The 12,793-nt window shown below is 55.1% G+C and overlaps 1 protein-coding gene across 1 annotated transcript in view; it reads left to right on the top strand.

The window, feature by feature from the left end:
- The first annotated feature begins 3,779 nt into the window (after nucleotides 1–3,779).
- CD99 (CD99 molecule (Xg blood group)) overlaps nucleotides 3,780–12,793 on the top strand; it is a 33,056-nt gene continuing 24,042 nt past the window's right edge. The window contains exons 1-3 of the mRNA XM_032880271.1: nucleotides 3,780–3,839; nucleotides 4,129–4,185; nucleotides 5,306–5,450. Of these exons, the coding sequence (XP_032736162.1) occupies nucleotides 3,780–3,839; nucleotides 4,129–4,185; nucleotides 5,306–5,450 (262 nt within the window). The remainder of the gene's footprint in view (nucleotides 3,840–4,128; nucleotides 4,186–5,305; nucleotides 5,451–12,793) is intronic.

The raw sequence follows: 12,793 nt of genomic DNA, 5'->3' as shown, positions 1-12,793 counted from the left end.
TACATGTAAATCAAGGGCTATTAAAACTAAGCACTGCTCTCTGAGACAGAGCTACGGCTGCTTAATTTCACTGCTGTATTCCAAAGTGTGGGCCCTTGGGTAGCTGTTGAGTGGCTGAGTGTACTAAGGAATCACTGAGAAGAGGGATCTCAAGGAACTTGGGGAAGACAAGACTGAGAAGAGGGAACAGGAGCGGATAGGTGGGGACTCAGAGGAGGGAAGTGCTGCGGGGCCTTGTCCCGGTGAAACATCCTGGCAAAAAGGTCTAGTGCTGCCCAGGCTTAAAGATGAAAACCTGAACCTTAAAAGGGCAGTGGAGCCCATCTGATTCAGGGTAGGGCACTGGTTATGTATGTACCAGATTGCAAATACGTCAGTTCTCACTGATTCTCCTAGAATAATTGAGATATCAAGAGAAAGTCTGGAGGACAAGATTTGGTGTGACTAGGAGCTAAGAACATCCATCCATCTATCCATGATCCATCCATCTATCCATCCATCATCCATCCATCCATCCATCCATCTATCCATCATCCATCCATCCAACCTTCTAACCTTTCATCCATCCAATCACTAACCATCCATCGATCATCTACCCATCCATCATCCATCCATCCATCATCCATCCATCCTTCTATCCTCCCATCCATCCAATCACTAACCATCCATCATCTATCCATCATCCATCCATCCATCCATCCATCATCCATCCATCCAACCTTCTAACCTTTCATCCATCCAATCACTAACCATCCATCGATCATCTACGCATCCATCATCCATCCATCCATCATCCATCCATCCTTCTATCCTCCCATCCATCCAATCACTAACCATCCATCATCTATCCATCATCCATCCATCTGTCCATCCACTAACCATCCATCCGTCCATCCATCCATCCATCCAGCCATCCATCCATCCATCTATCCATCCATGTGCTAACCATCAATCCACCCACCCAACCACCCACTACGCATCCATCAACCATCTCCCCATTTACCTGTCCAGAGATGAGCCAGAAGGGAAATCAGGCTCCGTCTCATTGAATGGCTATCATCATCTTCCAGGAGCTAGATCCTTCCTGAAGTTAGGGCCACACTCTGGCGGCGTTCCCCACATTTTCGCTCTTACAGTTTGAAAATACGTTCACCTCCAAGTTCGAAAATAACGCAGATTCCGTGCAGAGAGTGCAGCAAATACAGGTAACAAAGACATCCCTCGCTTTGCAGGAAGTAATCCGGGCTATGCATTCCGCGTGTACTCCGAGTCGTTCTCTTAAACCCCAGAGAGCGTTTCCATGCAATGCGGTTGGGTTTAAGCCGCAGTTTTTCATTTACTTCAGTGCTTTCAAAAGGCTGCCGTTTCCCTTCCTGGCTTACGTGGATTGTCTGTCACTTCTGTTCTTGTGTTGCAGGAAGTCTGTGCTTCTCTGCCCTACAGTTGTCATAAACAATACTCTTTTAAGTGGAGGTTGCTAGGGACTGAATATTTGCATCCCTCCAGAAATGCAATCGTGAGTGCGGAAGGGCTGAGCCCAGTGGGCGGGTATCGGCAGGTGGGGAACCGTGACAGGTGACCGGACAGATGTCTGTGGTACTTTGGAATAATGGTGGCCCACGCCGGCTCGACAGGGCCCCTTCCCAGAACCAAAACGGAGTGTTGTTCTCCCCGTAAATGGAGCCTTGGGTTGTGGGGCCGGATGCTGAAGGCTGGGCCAACTCCGGGGGAGGGCTCTGCTTCCAACTCCAAGCGCCTGGTCTCGTGCTGGGCTCCCTGCTGCCTCCCTATCCGGGGGGCTCATTCTGTGAAGCACCTGCCTTAGGCTCAGGTCATGATCTCAGGGCCTGGGTTCGAGTCTAGCATCGAGCTCTCTGCCCAGCGGAGAACCTGCTTCTCCCTCGCCTTCTGATGCTCCCCCTGCTTGTGTGCTCTCTCTCTCTCTCTCTCTGTCACATTAATAAATAAAATCTTAAAAAAACAAAAAAAAAAAACAGAAGAGAAATATTTTAGGTCCCTTCCCCCAATCATTTACTGATCTAGTGCCCACCGGCTCGACCCTCCCCCGCACACTTCTTGCACAACTTCCTGCAAACGTGACAAAGATACACACAAAGTTCAGGACTTCGTGATTTTTTAAGTTTTTTACAGGGGAACGAAAGAATGAAAAAACAAAAAGTCTCTCCCCAGCCCGGGGCCAGCCCGAAGGAATCAGAGTCAGGAAACCAGGCGTACAGCTCCCCTCGCTGCGGGAGGACCCAAGTTTGACCTTGAGCGCATTCCTGAGTCCCTTACACAGGGTTTTAAATCCCTGTGAGCTCCCCAAACAGCAGACCGGCTGGAGCCAGAGTATTGATAATCCTGGGCCTCGATGACCCTTGTGAGTTCCAGCAGCTAGGTAGGACCTGGACCCTGTCACCTTCCGATAACTGCGGCCCTGCGTCCCCCCACCTTGCAAGCCCTATCCTGGTCAGGCATACACCCCAAAGCTTCAACATCCCCCCATTCTGTGGTTCGGAGAAGACACTGCTTCGGGAAATTGCAAGGAAAACCCTCCCTTTTTCCGTTCTTTGCTTTGGCTGCATCTTTTGACTCCAGGGCCACGAAGAGGGGACCTCCCCCCACCCCAGCTTTGGGTTGCAGTGAGGACAGAGTGTTCCCAAGGAGACGGAAACAGATGCCCAGGCCCCCTGCAACCGGGAATGGCCTCTTGGAATTTCCCCCACTGGCCAGGTCCTGCTTTCTGCAAACTTCTGCTCCGACAGCTGAGGTTGTCTGTCTCCCGCACGCCCCGCACGGATAATGGTCTTTTCTGTTCTGCTTTCTAAGATTACTTTTTTCTCTGTGCATTGGGTTCCTGGGGCCTGTGTCGAGACCCGCTTTCTAGGTCGAGAGACAGAGCCCAGTGGTCACACAAAGAATGGTCCATCACTGACGGAGAAGGAGTAGTCTGTAGGTGTGCGTGTGTCTGTGCGTGTGTTACAGGGGATGCCAAAAACGCTCAGACTTCCCCCTCCTGTCCTGAGTCCCAACCAGCAGAGCAAGAAGCCTACGCGAAAAGGACCTTTCCTCCCTCCTCCCTGTCTGGGTCTTCACGAATGTCCTTCAAAGATCTCTTCTGCTGCACCTCCGCACACCTCAGGGACCTCCGTCAATTAATTTAATTTTTATTCTGCAGCTCAGACCTCGATGCCAGAGCATCTGCGAAACATGATGGAAACGTTCATTCTGAGCCAGGGAAGGTGGCCCTTAAGAAAAAAAAAAAAGTCAACTTAATGAATTAGAAAGAGACGCATCCAAGACGCCTGTTGGTATGAACTTAAATTAAAAAAAGAAACAAACAAACAAACAAACAAATGAAAAAAACCCCAACCAGCCTGAAAGCCTGGCTTTTAGTGCCAGTGACCGTGCCCATCTGTGACAGCTGGTGACAGGGACCTAGCCCCTCGGGGATGAAAGGAGAGCCCAGGCTGGAGAGTGTTCTGGAATGCTGACCGTGGTGTGGGTAGGGCAGTCTCAGCCCCGCTGCATCCCAAGGGAGTGACGTTAAACATGTCCCAGTTGAGGTTTTATGTTGAACAGTGGGCGGGGGAAAGGGCTGAAATGGACCATTCCGTGGGCAGGGGAGAGGTCTTTGCCTTTTGACTTTGGTCCCAAACACAACTGGCTTCTCGAAGCCTACTGACCTGCCTCAGGGTGCCAAAAGGGCTGCAGCAGCTCCAGCATCCCGTTGCTGCCCAAGAAGAGCCTCCTGGGGGCCCTGGCCCAGGGTCCACACGATGCACTGGCCGCCAGGCTGTGGCCGGGGAAGGCGGACGTACACATTGGCTTCGTGGGGGGTGAGTCAAGGCTGCACAGGGATGAATGGAGAAGCCGCATGTAGGGGGAGAGGGTGTGTGGGGGCAGAGGGCAGGTGGTCTCTGGCTGGGCGGTCAGCACACACTGACTTCAAAGGGTGATTATTGCATTTTCCGGAGAAAGGACTGCATGATCTTCCTACCTCTGGCACCACAGTCTTACGGTGGTGGGGCTCCTGTTGGCGGATGGAAAACGGGACACCTCCAAGGGTCCAGCCCTATATGGCCAGACCGTTGCCTTTTTAAGTAAGTGTCCCTGCATTTGCCCCAGGCGGGCCCCAAGGTGCTGTCCAGTGCGTCTGGCCTGCCTGGAGTCTGTCTGGACCTGGTAGGTGGCGGTAGGTGACAGCAGCTGGACAGGTGTCCTGATGGCCCCGGGGAGGAGGGGCCCTGACTCCTGCAGGGGTGAGGAGAGGGCTGGAGCTGGGCTGGAGCTGGCCCCTAGCGGGGTAGGGTTTGCAGGGTGGAATGCAGGAATCTGACTCAGGGATTTTTCTCCATCTGAGATGTTCTGTTCTCTGAAGGAACACGGAGAGAATATTAAGCTAACATTTCAGCGAAAAAAATATTGATGGTCTGGGACAAGGACCAGCCCCAAGCGTGGGGTCTGGGCTGTGGCCAGAGACCCAGCAGGACGCCAGCGCCACCTCCCAAGGGAGAGGGAGGGGTCTCGTGCCTCTCCCCATCTGCGCGCCCCGCCCCCAGCTTGGGGTGCTCAAAGGCTTCGGAGGCTCCTCGCAGGGAGGTCCTTGTGGAGGCTGCCGGGTGGGGCGCTACCCTGCGCCCCCCAAGCCCCCACGCCTGCTCCGGGCTCTGTCAGTTCAGACCGGACTTTGGGATGGGACTGGGGGCTGCTGGGGGCCAGGGAACCACGGTACCTGAGAAAGGAGAGCCTTTCTCTCGGCCCCGCTCGAGGGGGCACGCGTCCCCGTTAGGAGTTGGGGCGGGGCGCGCCTCTTCCGCGTTCTTGGGGGCGCGGGTCCCGTTAGGGGCCCGACACACTAGGAGGGGCCCCACCTTCTGAGCAGGGAGGGGCTGGCTTGCTCCCCTCGGGGCCGCCCTGGGGTGGTTAGGACGGGTAAGGGGCCCCCACTTTCTGAATAGGGACAGGGTCACTTGCGCCTTTCCAGGCCGCCCTGGGGTGGAGGGGGGAGCAGAAGGCCCCCACTTTCCGAATAGGGAGGGATCACTTGCTCCCCTTGAAGCCGCCCTAGGGTGGTCAGGGCGGCTAGGGAGCCCCCACTTTCCTAATAGGGAGGGGGTCACTTGCTCCGGTCGGGGCCGCCCTGAGTAACCAGGCCTCCTCCACTTTTCCACTCCCTTGCGCTGGGCCCGCCCCTGGGGTGTCCCCGGGCTGCGGGCGGGGCGAGCGGAGGCCAGGGCGGGGCCACAGGGCGCCCCCACCGACCTCTCCCTCCGCCGGCCCCGCCCCGTGGGCCCTCCCGCAGCCGCCGCCGCCGCCGCCGCCGCCCCCGCTGCCCGCGCGCCGCACTCCGGGACGGTTTTTGCGCGGCGCCGGGCGCACCATGGCTCCCCGGGCCGCCGTCGCGCTGCTGCTGGTCGGCCTGCTCGGCACCCTAGTGCCCGCCCGGGGTGAGCGATTTGGAGGGCCTGGTGGGGGCGGGGGCGGGCGGAGTGCTCCGGGGGCGCCGGCCGGCCTGGGGACGACCCGCACACGGCCGCGCGCGCCGGGACCCCAGGGAGGGCCTCGGGGGCGCCCTGCGTGAGGCGGGCCTCGGGGGACACCGCGGGGACCCCGGGTCCTCCTCCCCGCTCGGCGGGACGCGCCGTGCCCGCGGGTAGCCAACGCCCCAAACAGGCGGCCTCACGGCGCTCCAACTTTTTTCCGGGGCGGGTTTGGACTTACTCCAGGGGCGAAATGCCGCGTGTTTTCCAAGTCGGCAGCTCCCGTAGTTGGAGGCGCTGGCGGGAGCCGCTGGCCTTGGGTGCTCGCACGCGGGACACTTCTCAGGTGCCCCCGGCCCCGCGTGTGCGCCCCTGCTCCCCTGCAGCGGCCCGAGCCCCCCCCCCCCCCCCGCCTCGGCGCACCCGGTGCCCGGGTCTTTGTTGGTGCGCGGGGAGCCACGCCCTGCGTTCCGGGCCTAAATTTGGAGTCTGCTGTGCAGCCTGCGCGCCCGCCGGAGCGGGGGTGGGGGCCGTTGAGAGCAACTCGGAGCTTTGGACACGTTCAGAAACACGGTGTGCCCAAGCCTCAGGGACTGGGGCGCTCGCTGCGCGCGCGGGGAAGGGGAACGCTGTATCAGCGCACTGCGCGTCTGTTCTAGTGGAAAATTAAGAAAACACAGAAAAAGTGTCAGGACGAGGGGAGGCTTGGGGACCCTCCCCTTCTCCACCTCGACGCCCCACTTTTCCGCGCACACAGCCGCGCCGGTTTCTGGCTGCTGCCTGCTTTCCTGTTGCTCTCCTTTAAGGGGGAAGTTGCCATCCTATTTCTCCCTTTCTGTCCTTTCAAAAGGAGAGCTCCGATTTTTTAAATTTTTATTTATTTACTTATTTTTTGCTAGGCGTGGCATTTTGGAAACTTTCCCCACCTGACGGTTATTGATTTCCCTTGCGCCCCCCTCCCGCAGGACCCACCCGGGGAGGGTGGCCAGACTGTTGAGTGGACAGTCCGGCGCCCGGCAGAGGAGTTTCAGGACGGGTCTGCTCCGAGGTGGACACATTTTGCAAACAGGAGTCATGGCCAGAGGCCTATGTGCTGCTGGGGACTTTCCCTCTGTTGGAGAGGCCTCCAACTCTGCGCTAAAGACTTGAGTTTTGAGTGCCTGGCACCCCGGTTGTTTCGGGGGAGGATTTGTGAATTCATGTGGGGGTTTTGGAATGGGCCCTGTGCCCTCTGGTGGCTTCAGGGGGAGATTAAGCCTGGTGTATGGGGGGAACATCTTGGGACACTTCACGACCTGGCTGGGAGGGCCTGGCATAGCTCTCCAGTTTCTCTCTTCCTTCCGGAAGCAATGTCCTCTTTTCCTTCCGCTCTGGCTGGTCCCGCAGAAATGGGTTTGGCCCGCACCCTCCCCCACCATGGTTGGCTTTCTATATGTTTGTTGGTATGACACCTGCACAGAGGAGTGTGCGAGGGTCCTCTGGGTGTGTGGGTGTCTGTCTTCTGAAGCTTTCATGAGCCCCTTCCGTGGGCAGGGTTCCAAGGCCGTGGATCAGGAGTGGTTCTGGTTCCTCGGGACCGGACCATCCTTGGTGGTGGTGGGGCTGGAAGAGCATCTAAACCCACACAGCCAGGACACAGGGGACGGTCCAAGAACGGGGACGGTCTCCTAATTCAGGAACCCGGTGGGCAGTCTTAGCGAGCCGCGTGGGGCCTCTGTGGTCGTGGTCTGGCTCACCCATCTGGGCCAGCCTCCTTCTGTTCTTGGGGCCCCACACGAGTCCTTTTCTGATTTGTTTCTTAGAAAAACCCATGGCATGATTGTCCGGGAAATTACCTGATTTATATACAGACTGTGCCGGCAGCTCCAACATGGGGCACGATTTTACTGAAATTACTGGAGGCAGCGGAGGGGAGCAGGGAGGCGAGGGGAGCCAGCTTTTCCCCAACAGCAGAGAAAGGAGGGAAGGATGGACCTTTACTCCCCGTTGATCCTTTCAAGGGTGCAGACTCCCCCTGCATACACGCACGCCTCCTCCCTACAGGATCCTTCTGGGGTTCAGGGCAGGAACCAGCAGTTCCAAAGATACAAATGCATTTTTTTCTTTTTTAAATCAGGAAACTGCTTTGCAGTTGCTGAAGGTCAGAACACAATTTCCTGTAGAAATAGGTGTTTGGCGTGGTTTGCACGCGGGCTATCGAAACCGGCTGAGCCTGGGGACAGACCTTTGCTTTTAACGGGTCAGGACAGATTTCAAAGTCCCGGGGACCCAGGGCTCCCTGGGTTCCTGGCTTGCTTCTGGGATTCCCATGGGAACGGAGGGAAGGATGGAGGAGACGTAAAGGGGCATTTCACCATTCATAGAGCTGGGCTTTCCCCACCCCTGGGATACTTGGAAATTCCTGAGGACATTTTTTCTTCTTTTCTTTCTTTCTTTTCTTTTTTTTTCTTTTTTTCTTTTTTTTTTTTGAGTTGTGACAGCTGGTGGAACGGGTACACGGGCAGGTGGTACCTGGAGACCAGACACTCTGAACACCCAGCCTTGCACAAGATGTCCCTCCGCATCCCCCAGAGGCAGGCAGTCCCAAATGTACAAAGCCAGTGTGGGCTTGGTCTCTCCGGTTTCCTGATGACGGCTCTGCTCTCTGCCCCCTGGGTATGGCTTTCGGGTTTGGCTTTCGTGGTCCCGCCTGTTTGCCTGCCCGCCTGCCCTTTGGGCCCTGATAAAGCTTAATTGCACTTTGTGGACCTCCCTGCTTGGGCGCTTTTTTCCGTTTTCAGTTTATGAGGCTAACGCCTTTTTTTCTTGTTTTCTTTTTTGGCATGTCGAGATAGGAAAGTACTTGAGTTTTGTAGATTTTATTTTTTCTTCCATCTGGATGACATCTTGGCTGCCTGCTCTCATTTACAGCAGAATGTGGCTCTTAGAGCAACACAACGATTTCAACGTGAAGGGGTCCCAGCACAATTTCATGGATGGAAACTGCCCTTTTTTTTTTGCACGTGGCTTCCCCACGGGGCCCTGAATACCACAGTCGGGGGTGTCGTGCTGTTTCCCCCTCCTGAGATTTTCCAATGCACGACGACTTCTTTTAGGGGGAAAAGAATCGAATGGGGCTTATGACGCAAAGACGGGGTAGAGCTCCAAGACGGACGTGTGTTTGGAGGCTCAGAATTACTCAGCGTCCCCGGGGGCAGTGCCTGGGTGTCTCAGGGAAGTTGATCTCAAATCAGGTCTTGATTTCGGGATCGTGAGTTGGAGCCCCCGCTCTTCCAAAAAAAAAAAAAAAAAAAAATCGATAACGTTGTGGCTCTACTTGGGATCATTCGGACGCCCAGAGACTGGAGGAGTGTTCTGTAGGATGCCCAGCCTTTGCGGGGGTCAGAGAGACACACGGGACTCCAGACATGTCCGTCTGTCCTCACGTGCTTTGTTTTAAGGTCTGGGCGTCTGTCCTAGGTCAATCGACAGAGATGGCTGTGGGACGTCCTTTGGTCCTTTGCTGAGTTTTCTGATGGACCATGACGCGTGTGTTTCTGGAGGGATCTCCAAAAGTCCTTTTAGGGGCAAAGGGGATATTAGTGGTTTGGGAAATGCTTTCTGCAGACAGAGGTGCGTTTTTCTGAACATCTGGGAAGGACACACCCTTGAACGGGAGTTGACGGCCTCTGCTGAGTCTTGTCCTCCAACCTTATGGAAACCGGTCTTGCCCGCTCTTTCCTGGTGCTGGTATTTGTGGGGGAAATCGGCCTTCCTTTATGTTCCTCCGGTATTTTCAGAGGGGACGCTTGTGTTTAATTAATATTCGCCCTGAACCCTTACAATCCAGAGTCCCCCGTAACACACAGGGCGTCCGTCCCCCGCTGCCCCAGTCAGCAGCTGTGAGGATTCAGGATTTTGTGAGGTCATGTCCACCCTGCTCTCGCAGAGTAAAGGGGCCGAGTAAAGAAGGCCGCGTGCACTACCGGTGACCTTGCTGGCGCCATGGTGCCTGGACGCGTTGGGTGGTTCAGCATCCAACACCGGGGTAGTCTTTCCCGTGTGGGCCAGTGTCTCGGGGTGACCGACGGACCCTCGCCAAAGTTCTAGTTATGTTTAGGGAATTTGTAGTATCTTCCACACGTTTAGAGATGCGACACTTCCCTTTCTTGAATTTCTTGTCCTTCGCCGGCCGGGTGGTTAGACCAGTTTGGGCAGATGGCCCTCGGGTGAGTTTCAGCTTTGTCTCCGAATGACTCAACGTTGCCGCTATCCCTCGTGAGCTCTCTCTATTCTCTCTAGCGGGATCATTTAAAATCCCCTAAACAGGAAACCAGATACTTCCTCCTTCCTCCCCCACCCCGAAGGAGGTGGTCGTAGAAGGGAAACCGGCGTGTTCCTCTGGCGGTAACTCAGGATGCACTGATGGGCCCAGAGTTCCGCGTGCGGCCGGCCGCGTGGACAAGAAGAAAACTCGCTGGAAGCTAAAGCAGCCCTGTGTCCCGCCAGGAGCCAGGCAAAGTGAGCACCCAGGAGCCCTTTGTTCCGTTTCTCTGCGTCTGGGTGGCCTGAGGCAAGATATAAAACGGATTTGTTGCCCTGGACGGGAGGCAGCAGGGTCCCAAAGTACTTGCCCATCCAAACCCGGTGCGAATCACGTTCCTTTTCTCTGCTTGGAAGTTTTGGAGAAGTTCCCTGGTTTGGTTTTTTTTTGTTTTTTTTTTTTGACACATTACATTGTATCAGGAGCTTTGCAAAGAGCAACATAGTTGTGGCGAAGCAGTGATTTCTGTAACAATGTAATTGTTCGTCCTTAAATGAACCGCCCTCCCCAGGAAGGGGGCTCAAAGAGGGGAGCGCTGCATTCCCCTGCTTTGGAAGGCATTAGTCATCTCGAGACAATGCGGCCAGAGATTTCTGGCTGCCTGTGCCCAGCGCTGCCATTGCCACAGCCCCCGTGTGCTGGTCTGATGGCTGCCTGGCAGGCGTTAAGGCATGCCGTGTGGACGAGGCATCCGTGCACTGGGGCGCCCCGTGGACCGGTGTTATACATGGACAGAGTATAAATTGTTGATGTTGTCTGAGGGGCAGAGGGTCCCAGAGGCGCATGGGTTATGTAAATACTGCAAGAAGCCATCTGCGGCACGAGCCCTTCAGAGGCTGTCAGCTGTCTTCTCTTAGAGGAGGACGTGGGTTCTGTGCTCAGAGTGAACGGAAACGGTGGTATTTACCCCAAACACAGTGCAGAGTGCACCCCAGTGCACCCCAGCAGGATGAAGGGAGATGGTAAGGGGAGCAGTCGGCTCTCTGAGGCAGAGCAACATGGTGTGGCGGGAAAGGACAGATGTGCTGGGGTCTCACGGAGCAGGAGGTGGTTGTGAACATCTGAGTGTCACTCGGGCTGGATGCTGTGGGAAAGATGAGGCCGTGGACCCTGCCTGCTGGGGCACTTGCTTAAGCACTCGTGGCCTGGCTGGAGTGAGGTAGCTCTCGAAAGGGTTAGGGTTAGGGTTAGGATATGGTGGATGGATGGATGGATGGATGGATGGATGCATAGATAGATAGAAAGACAGATGGACAGATAGATATAATGGATGGAAGGATGGGTGGATGGATGGAAAGATAGATATGATGGATGCACAGATAGATGGACAGATAGAGATGATGGATGGATGGGGGGATGCATAGACAGATGGACAGATAGATACGATGGATGGATGGGTGGATGGATGGGTGGATGGATGGATGGATGGATGGGTGGATGGATGGGTGATAGATAAATAAGTAGAGACACAGATACATAGATACATACACAGGCAGACAGACAGAATGGATGGACAGACAGACATCTGGGTGATAGATGTGTAGCTGAGAGAGATGCCCCAGCCTGTCCCGAGTGGCTCCCAGGTGGAGATGTACATGGCTCCTTGCTCTGAAAGCAGCCGGACTCATCCCAGTGAATCATAAGCAGGTGACAAATGGGTCAGAATCTCTGCATTCTGACAAGAGGGACCTGACGTGGAGTTGGGAAAGGCACCCGGGAGAGGGGATGACAGAGAGGAAGATGAGCCTAAGGCTGGCACCGTGTGTCTGGCTACAGGACAGGAAGCTTCCCTGTCCACCTCTCGGGATGCCAGTGCTCCCTCCCCTGAGGTACCAGTCCTGAATCTCTCTCCAGGTTAAGCTTATGTAGGTAACAGCTTCTAAACCAGGTCCCTCTGGTTGCACCCGTGGTGTCTCCACTACTCTGTATCTGAAACTTCTCATTATTTTCTCCTCGGTTTAGGTCTCCTCCTTCATTCCTATCTTTTGTGATGTGACCATTTGCTCAGACTCTCAGATGGAAGAGCCACCCTTCACTCCTGCCATTGCCTGCCTCCTGTTTTCCATCTGTTACCAAATCCTATTCGTTTCAAGTTCTGAATCTTTCTTGGTTCATGCTCCTTTCACTATTTCTGCCTTTTCTTCCTTTTTTTCCCTTTCTACCTTCCTTCCTTTCTTTTTTCCTCTTTCTTTTCTTGAGTTGCACCCCTTCCCCTACACTTTTCTCAGATGAATGGAAGAGCCCTTACCTAAATTCTTCCCTGGCCTTTTCAGGCAGTTTTAGGAGGGCAGTGGAGACTCCTTCTCAGGATACTTCATGTTTTACTGCCCAGGATAAAACACATAACGTTGCAGAGGAAGCTGGTTTTACTTAACCAATTGTTCAGTGTTCAGGTGGAGAAGATCCCAGGCTCAGGGCTGCTCCTCCTCCTGCTTGCCTCCCTCCTCTGCTCTCTGTCCTGATGCCTGAGCTACGGTTGCAATTCCATCCCTGCTCAGGAACCCTCAGTGGCCAGTGGAGGCCCAGATCCTAGGTTCTTGGGCCTGGCCCCAGAGCTGGGTCCCTCAGGAGCTTGGAGAAATCACTCTTGCCCAGGCCTGCCTGTGTCATTGGATTTATGTTGGATTGCAAGACCTGGGCATCAGGGCCACTGGGCTAGGAGCTCTCTAGGTGTTGCTGTGTAGACCACAGAGGGAGTTCCCTCTCTTAATAATGTGGCTTGATAGGGAAGTACAGGAGGTTGTCCTATAGTTAGTGAAACTTAAGTCCAGATAGACGAGAACTCTGAATCCTGATAGTGAACTGGATCCAATATCAGTGACTGACGCCTCTTTAACAACTCATGGATTCCATGCTCTGTCCACCCATCTGTGCATCCACCCACTGTCCACTGTTCTATGTGTGCATCCATCCACCCACTCATATACCCATCCATCCATCCATCTGTACATATATGCACCCATATATCTGTCCAGCTGTCTGCCTGTCCATCCATCCATCCATCCAC

This window comes from Lontra canadensis, unplaced genomic scaffold, assembly GCF_010015895.1.
Source record: "Lontra canadensis isolate GAN:19392208 unplaced genomic scaffold, GSC_riverotter_1.0 scaffold68, whole genome shotgun sequence".
In the NCBI taxonomy this organism is placed as follows: Eukaryota; Metazoa; Chordata; class Mammalia; order Carnivora; family Mustelidae; genus Lontra; species Lontra canadensis.
The sequence above is the reverse complement of the archived record's forward strand: the minus strand, read 5'-3'. Positions and strand labels throughout refer to the sequence as shown.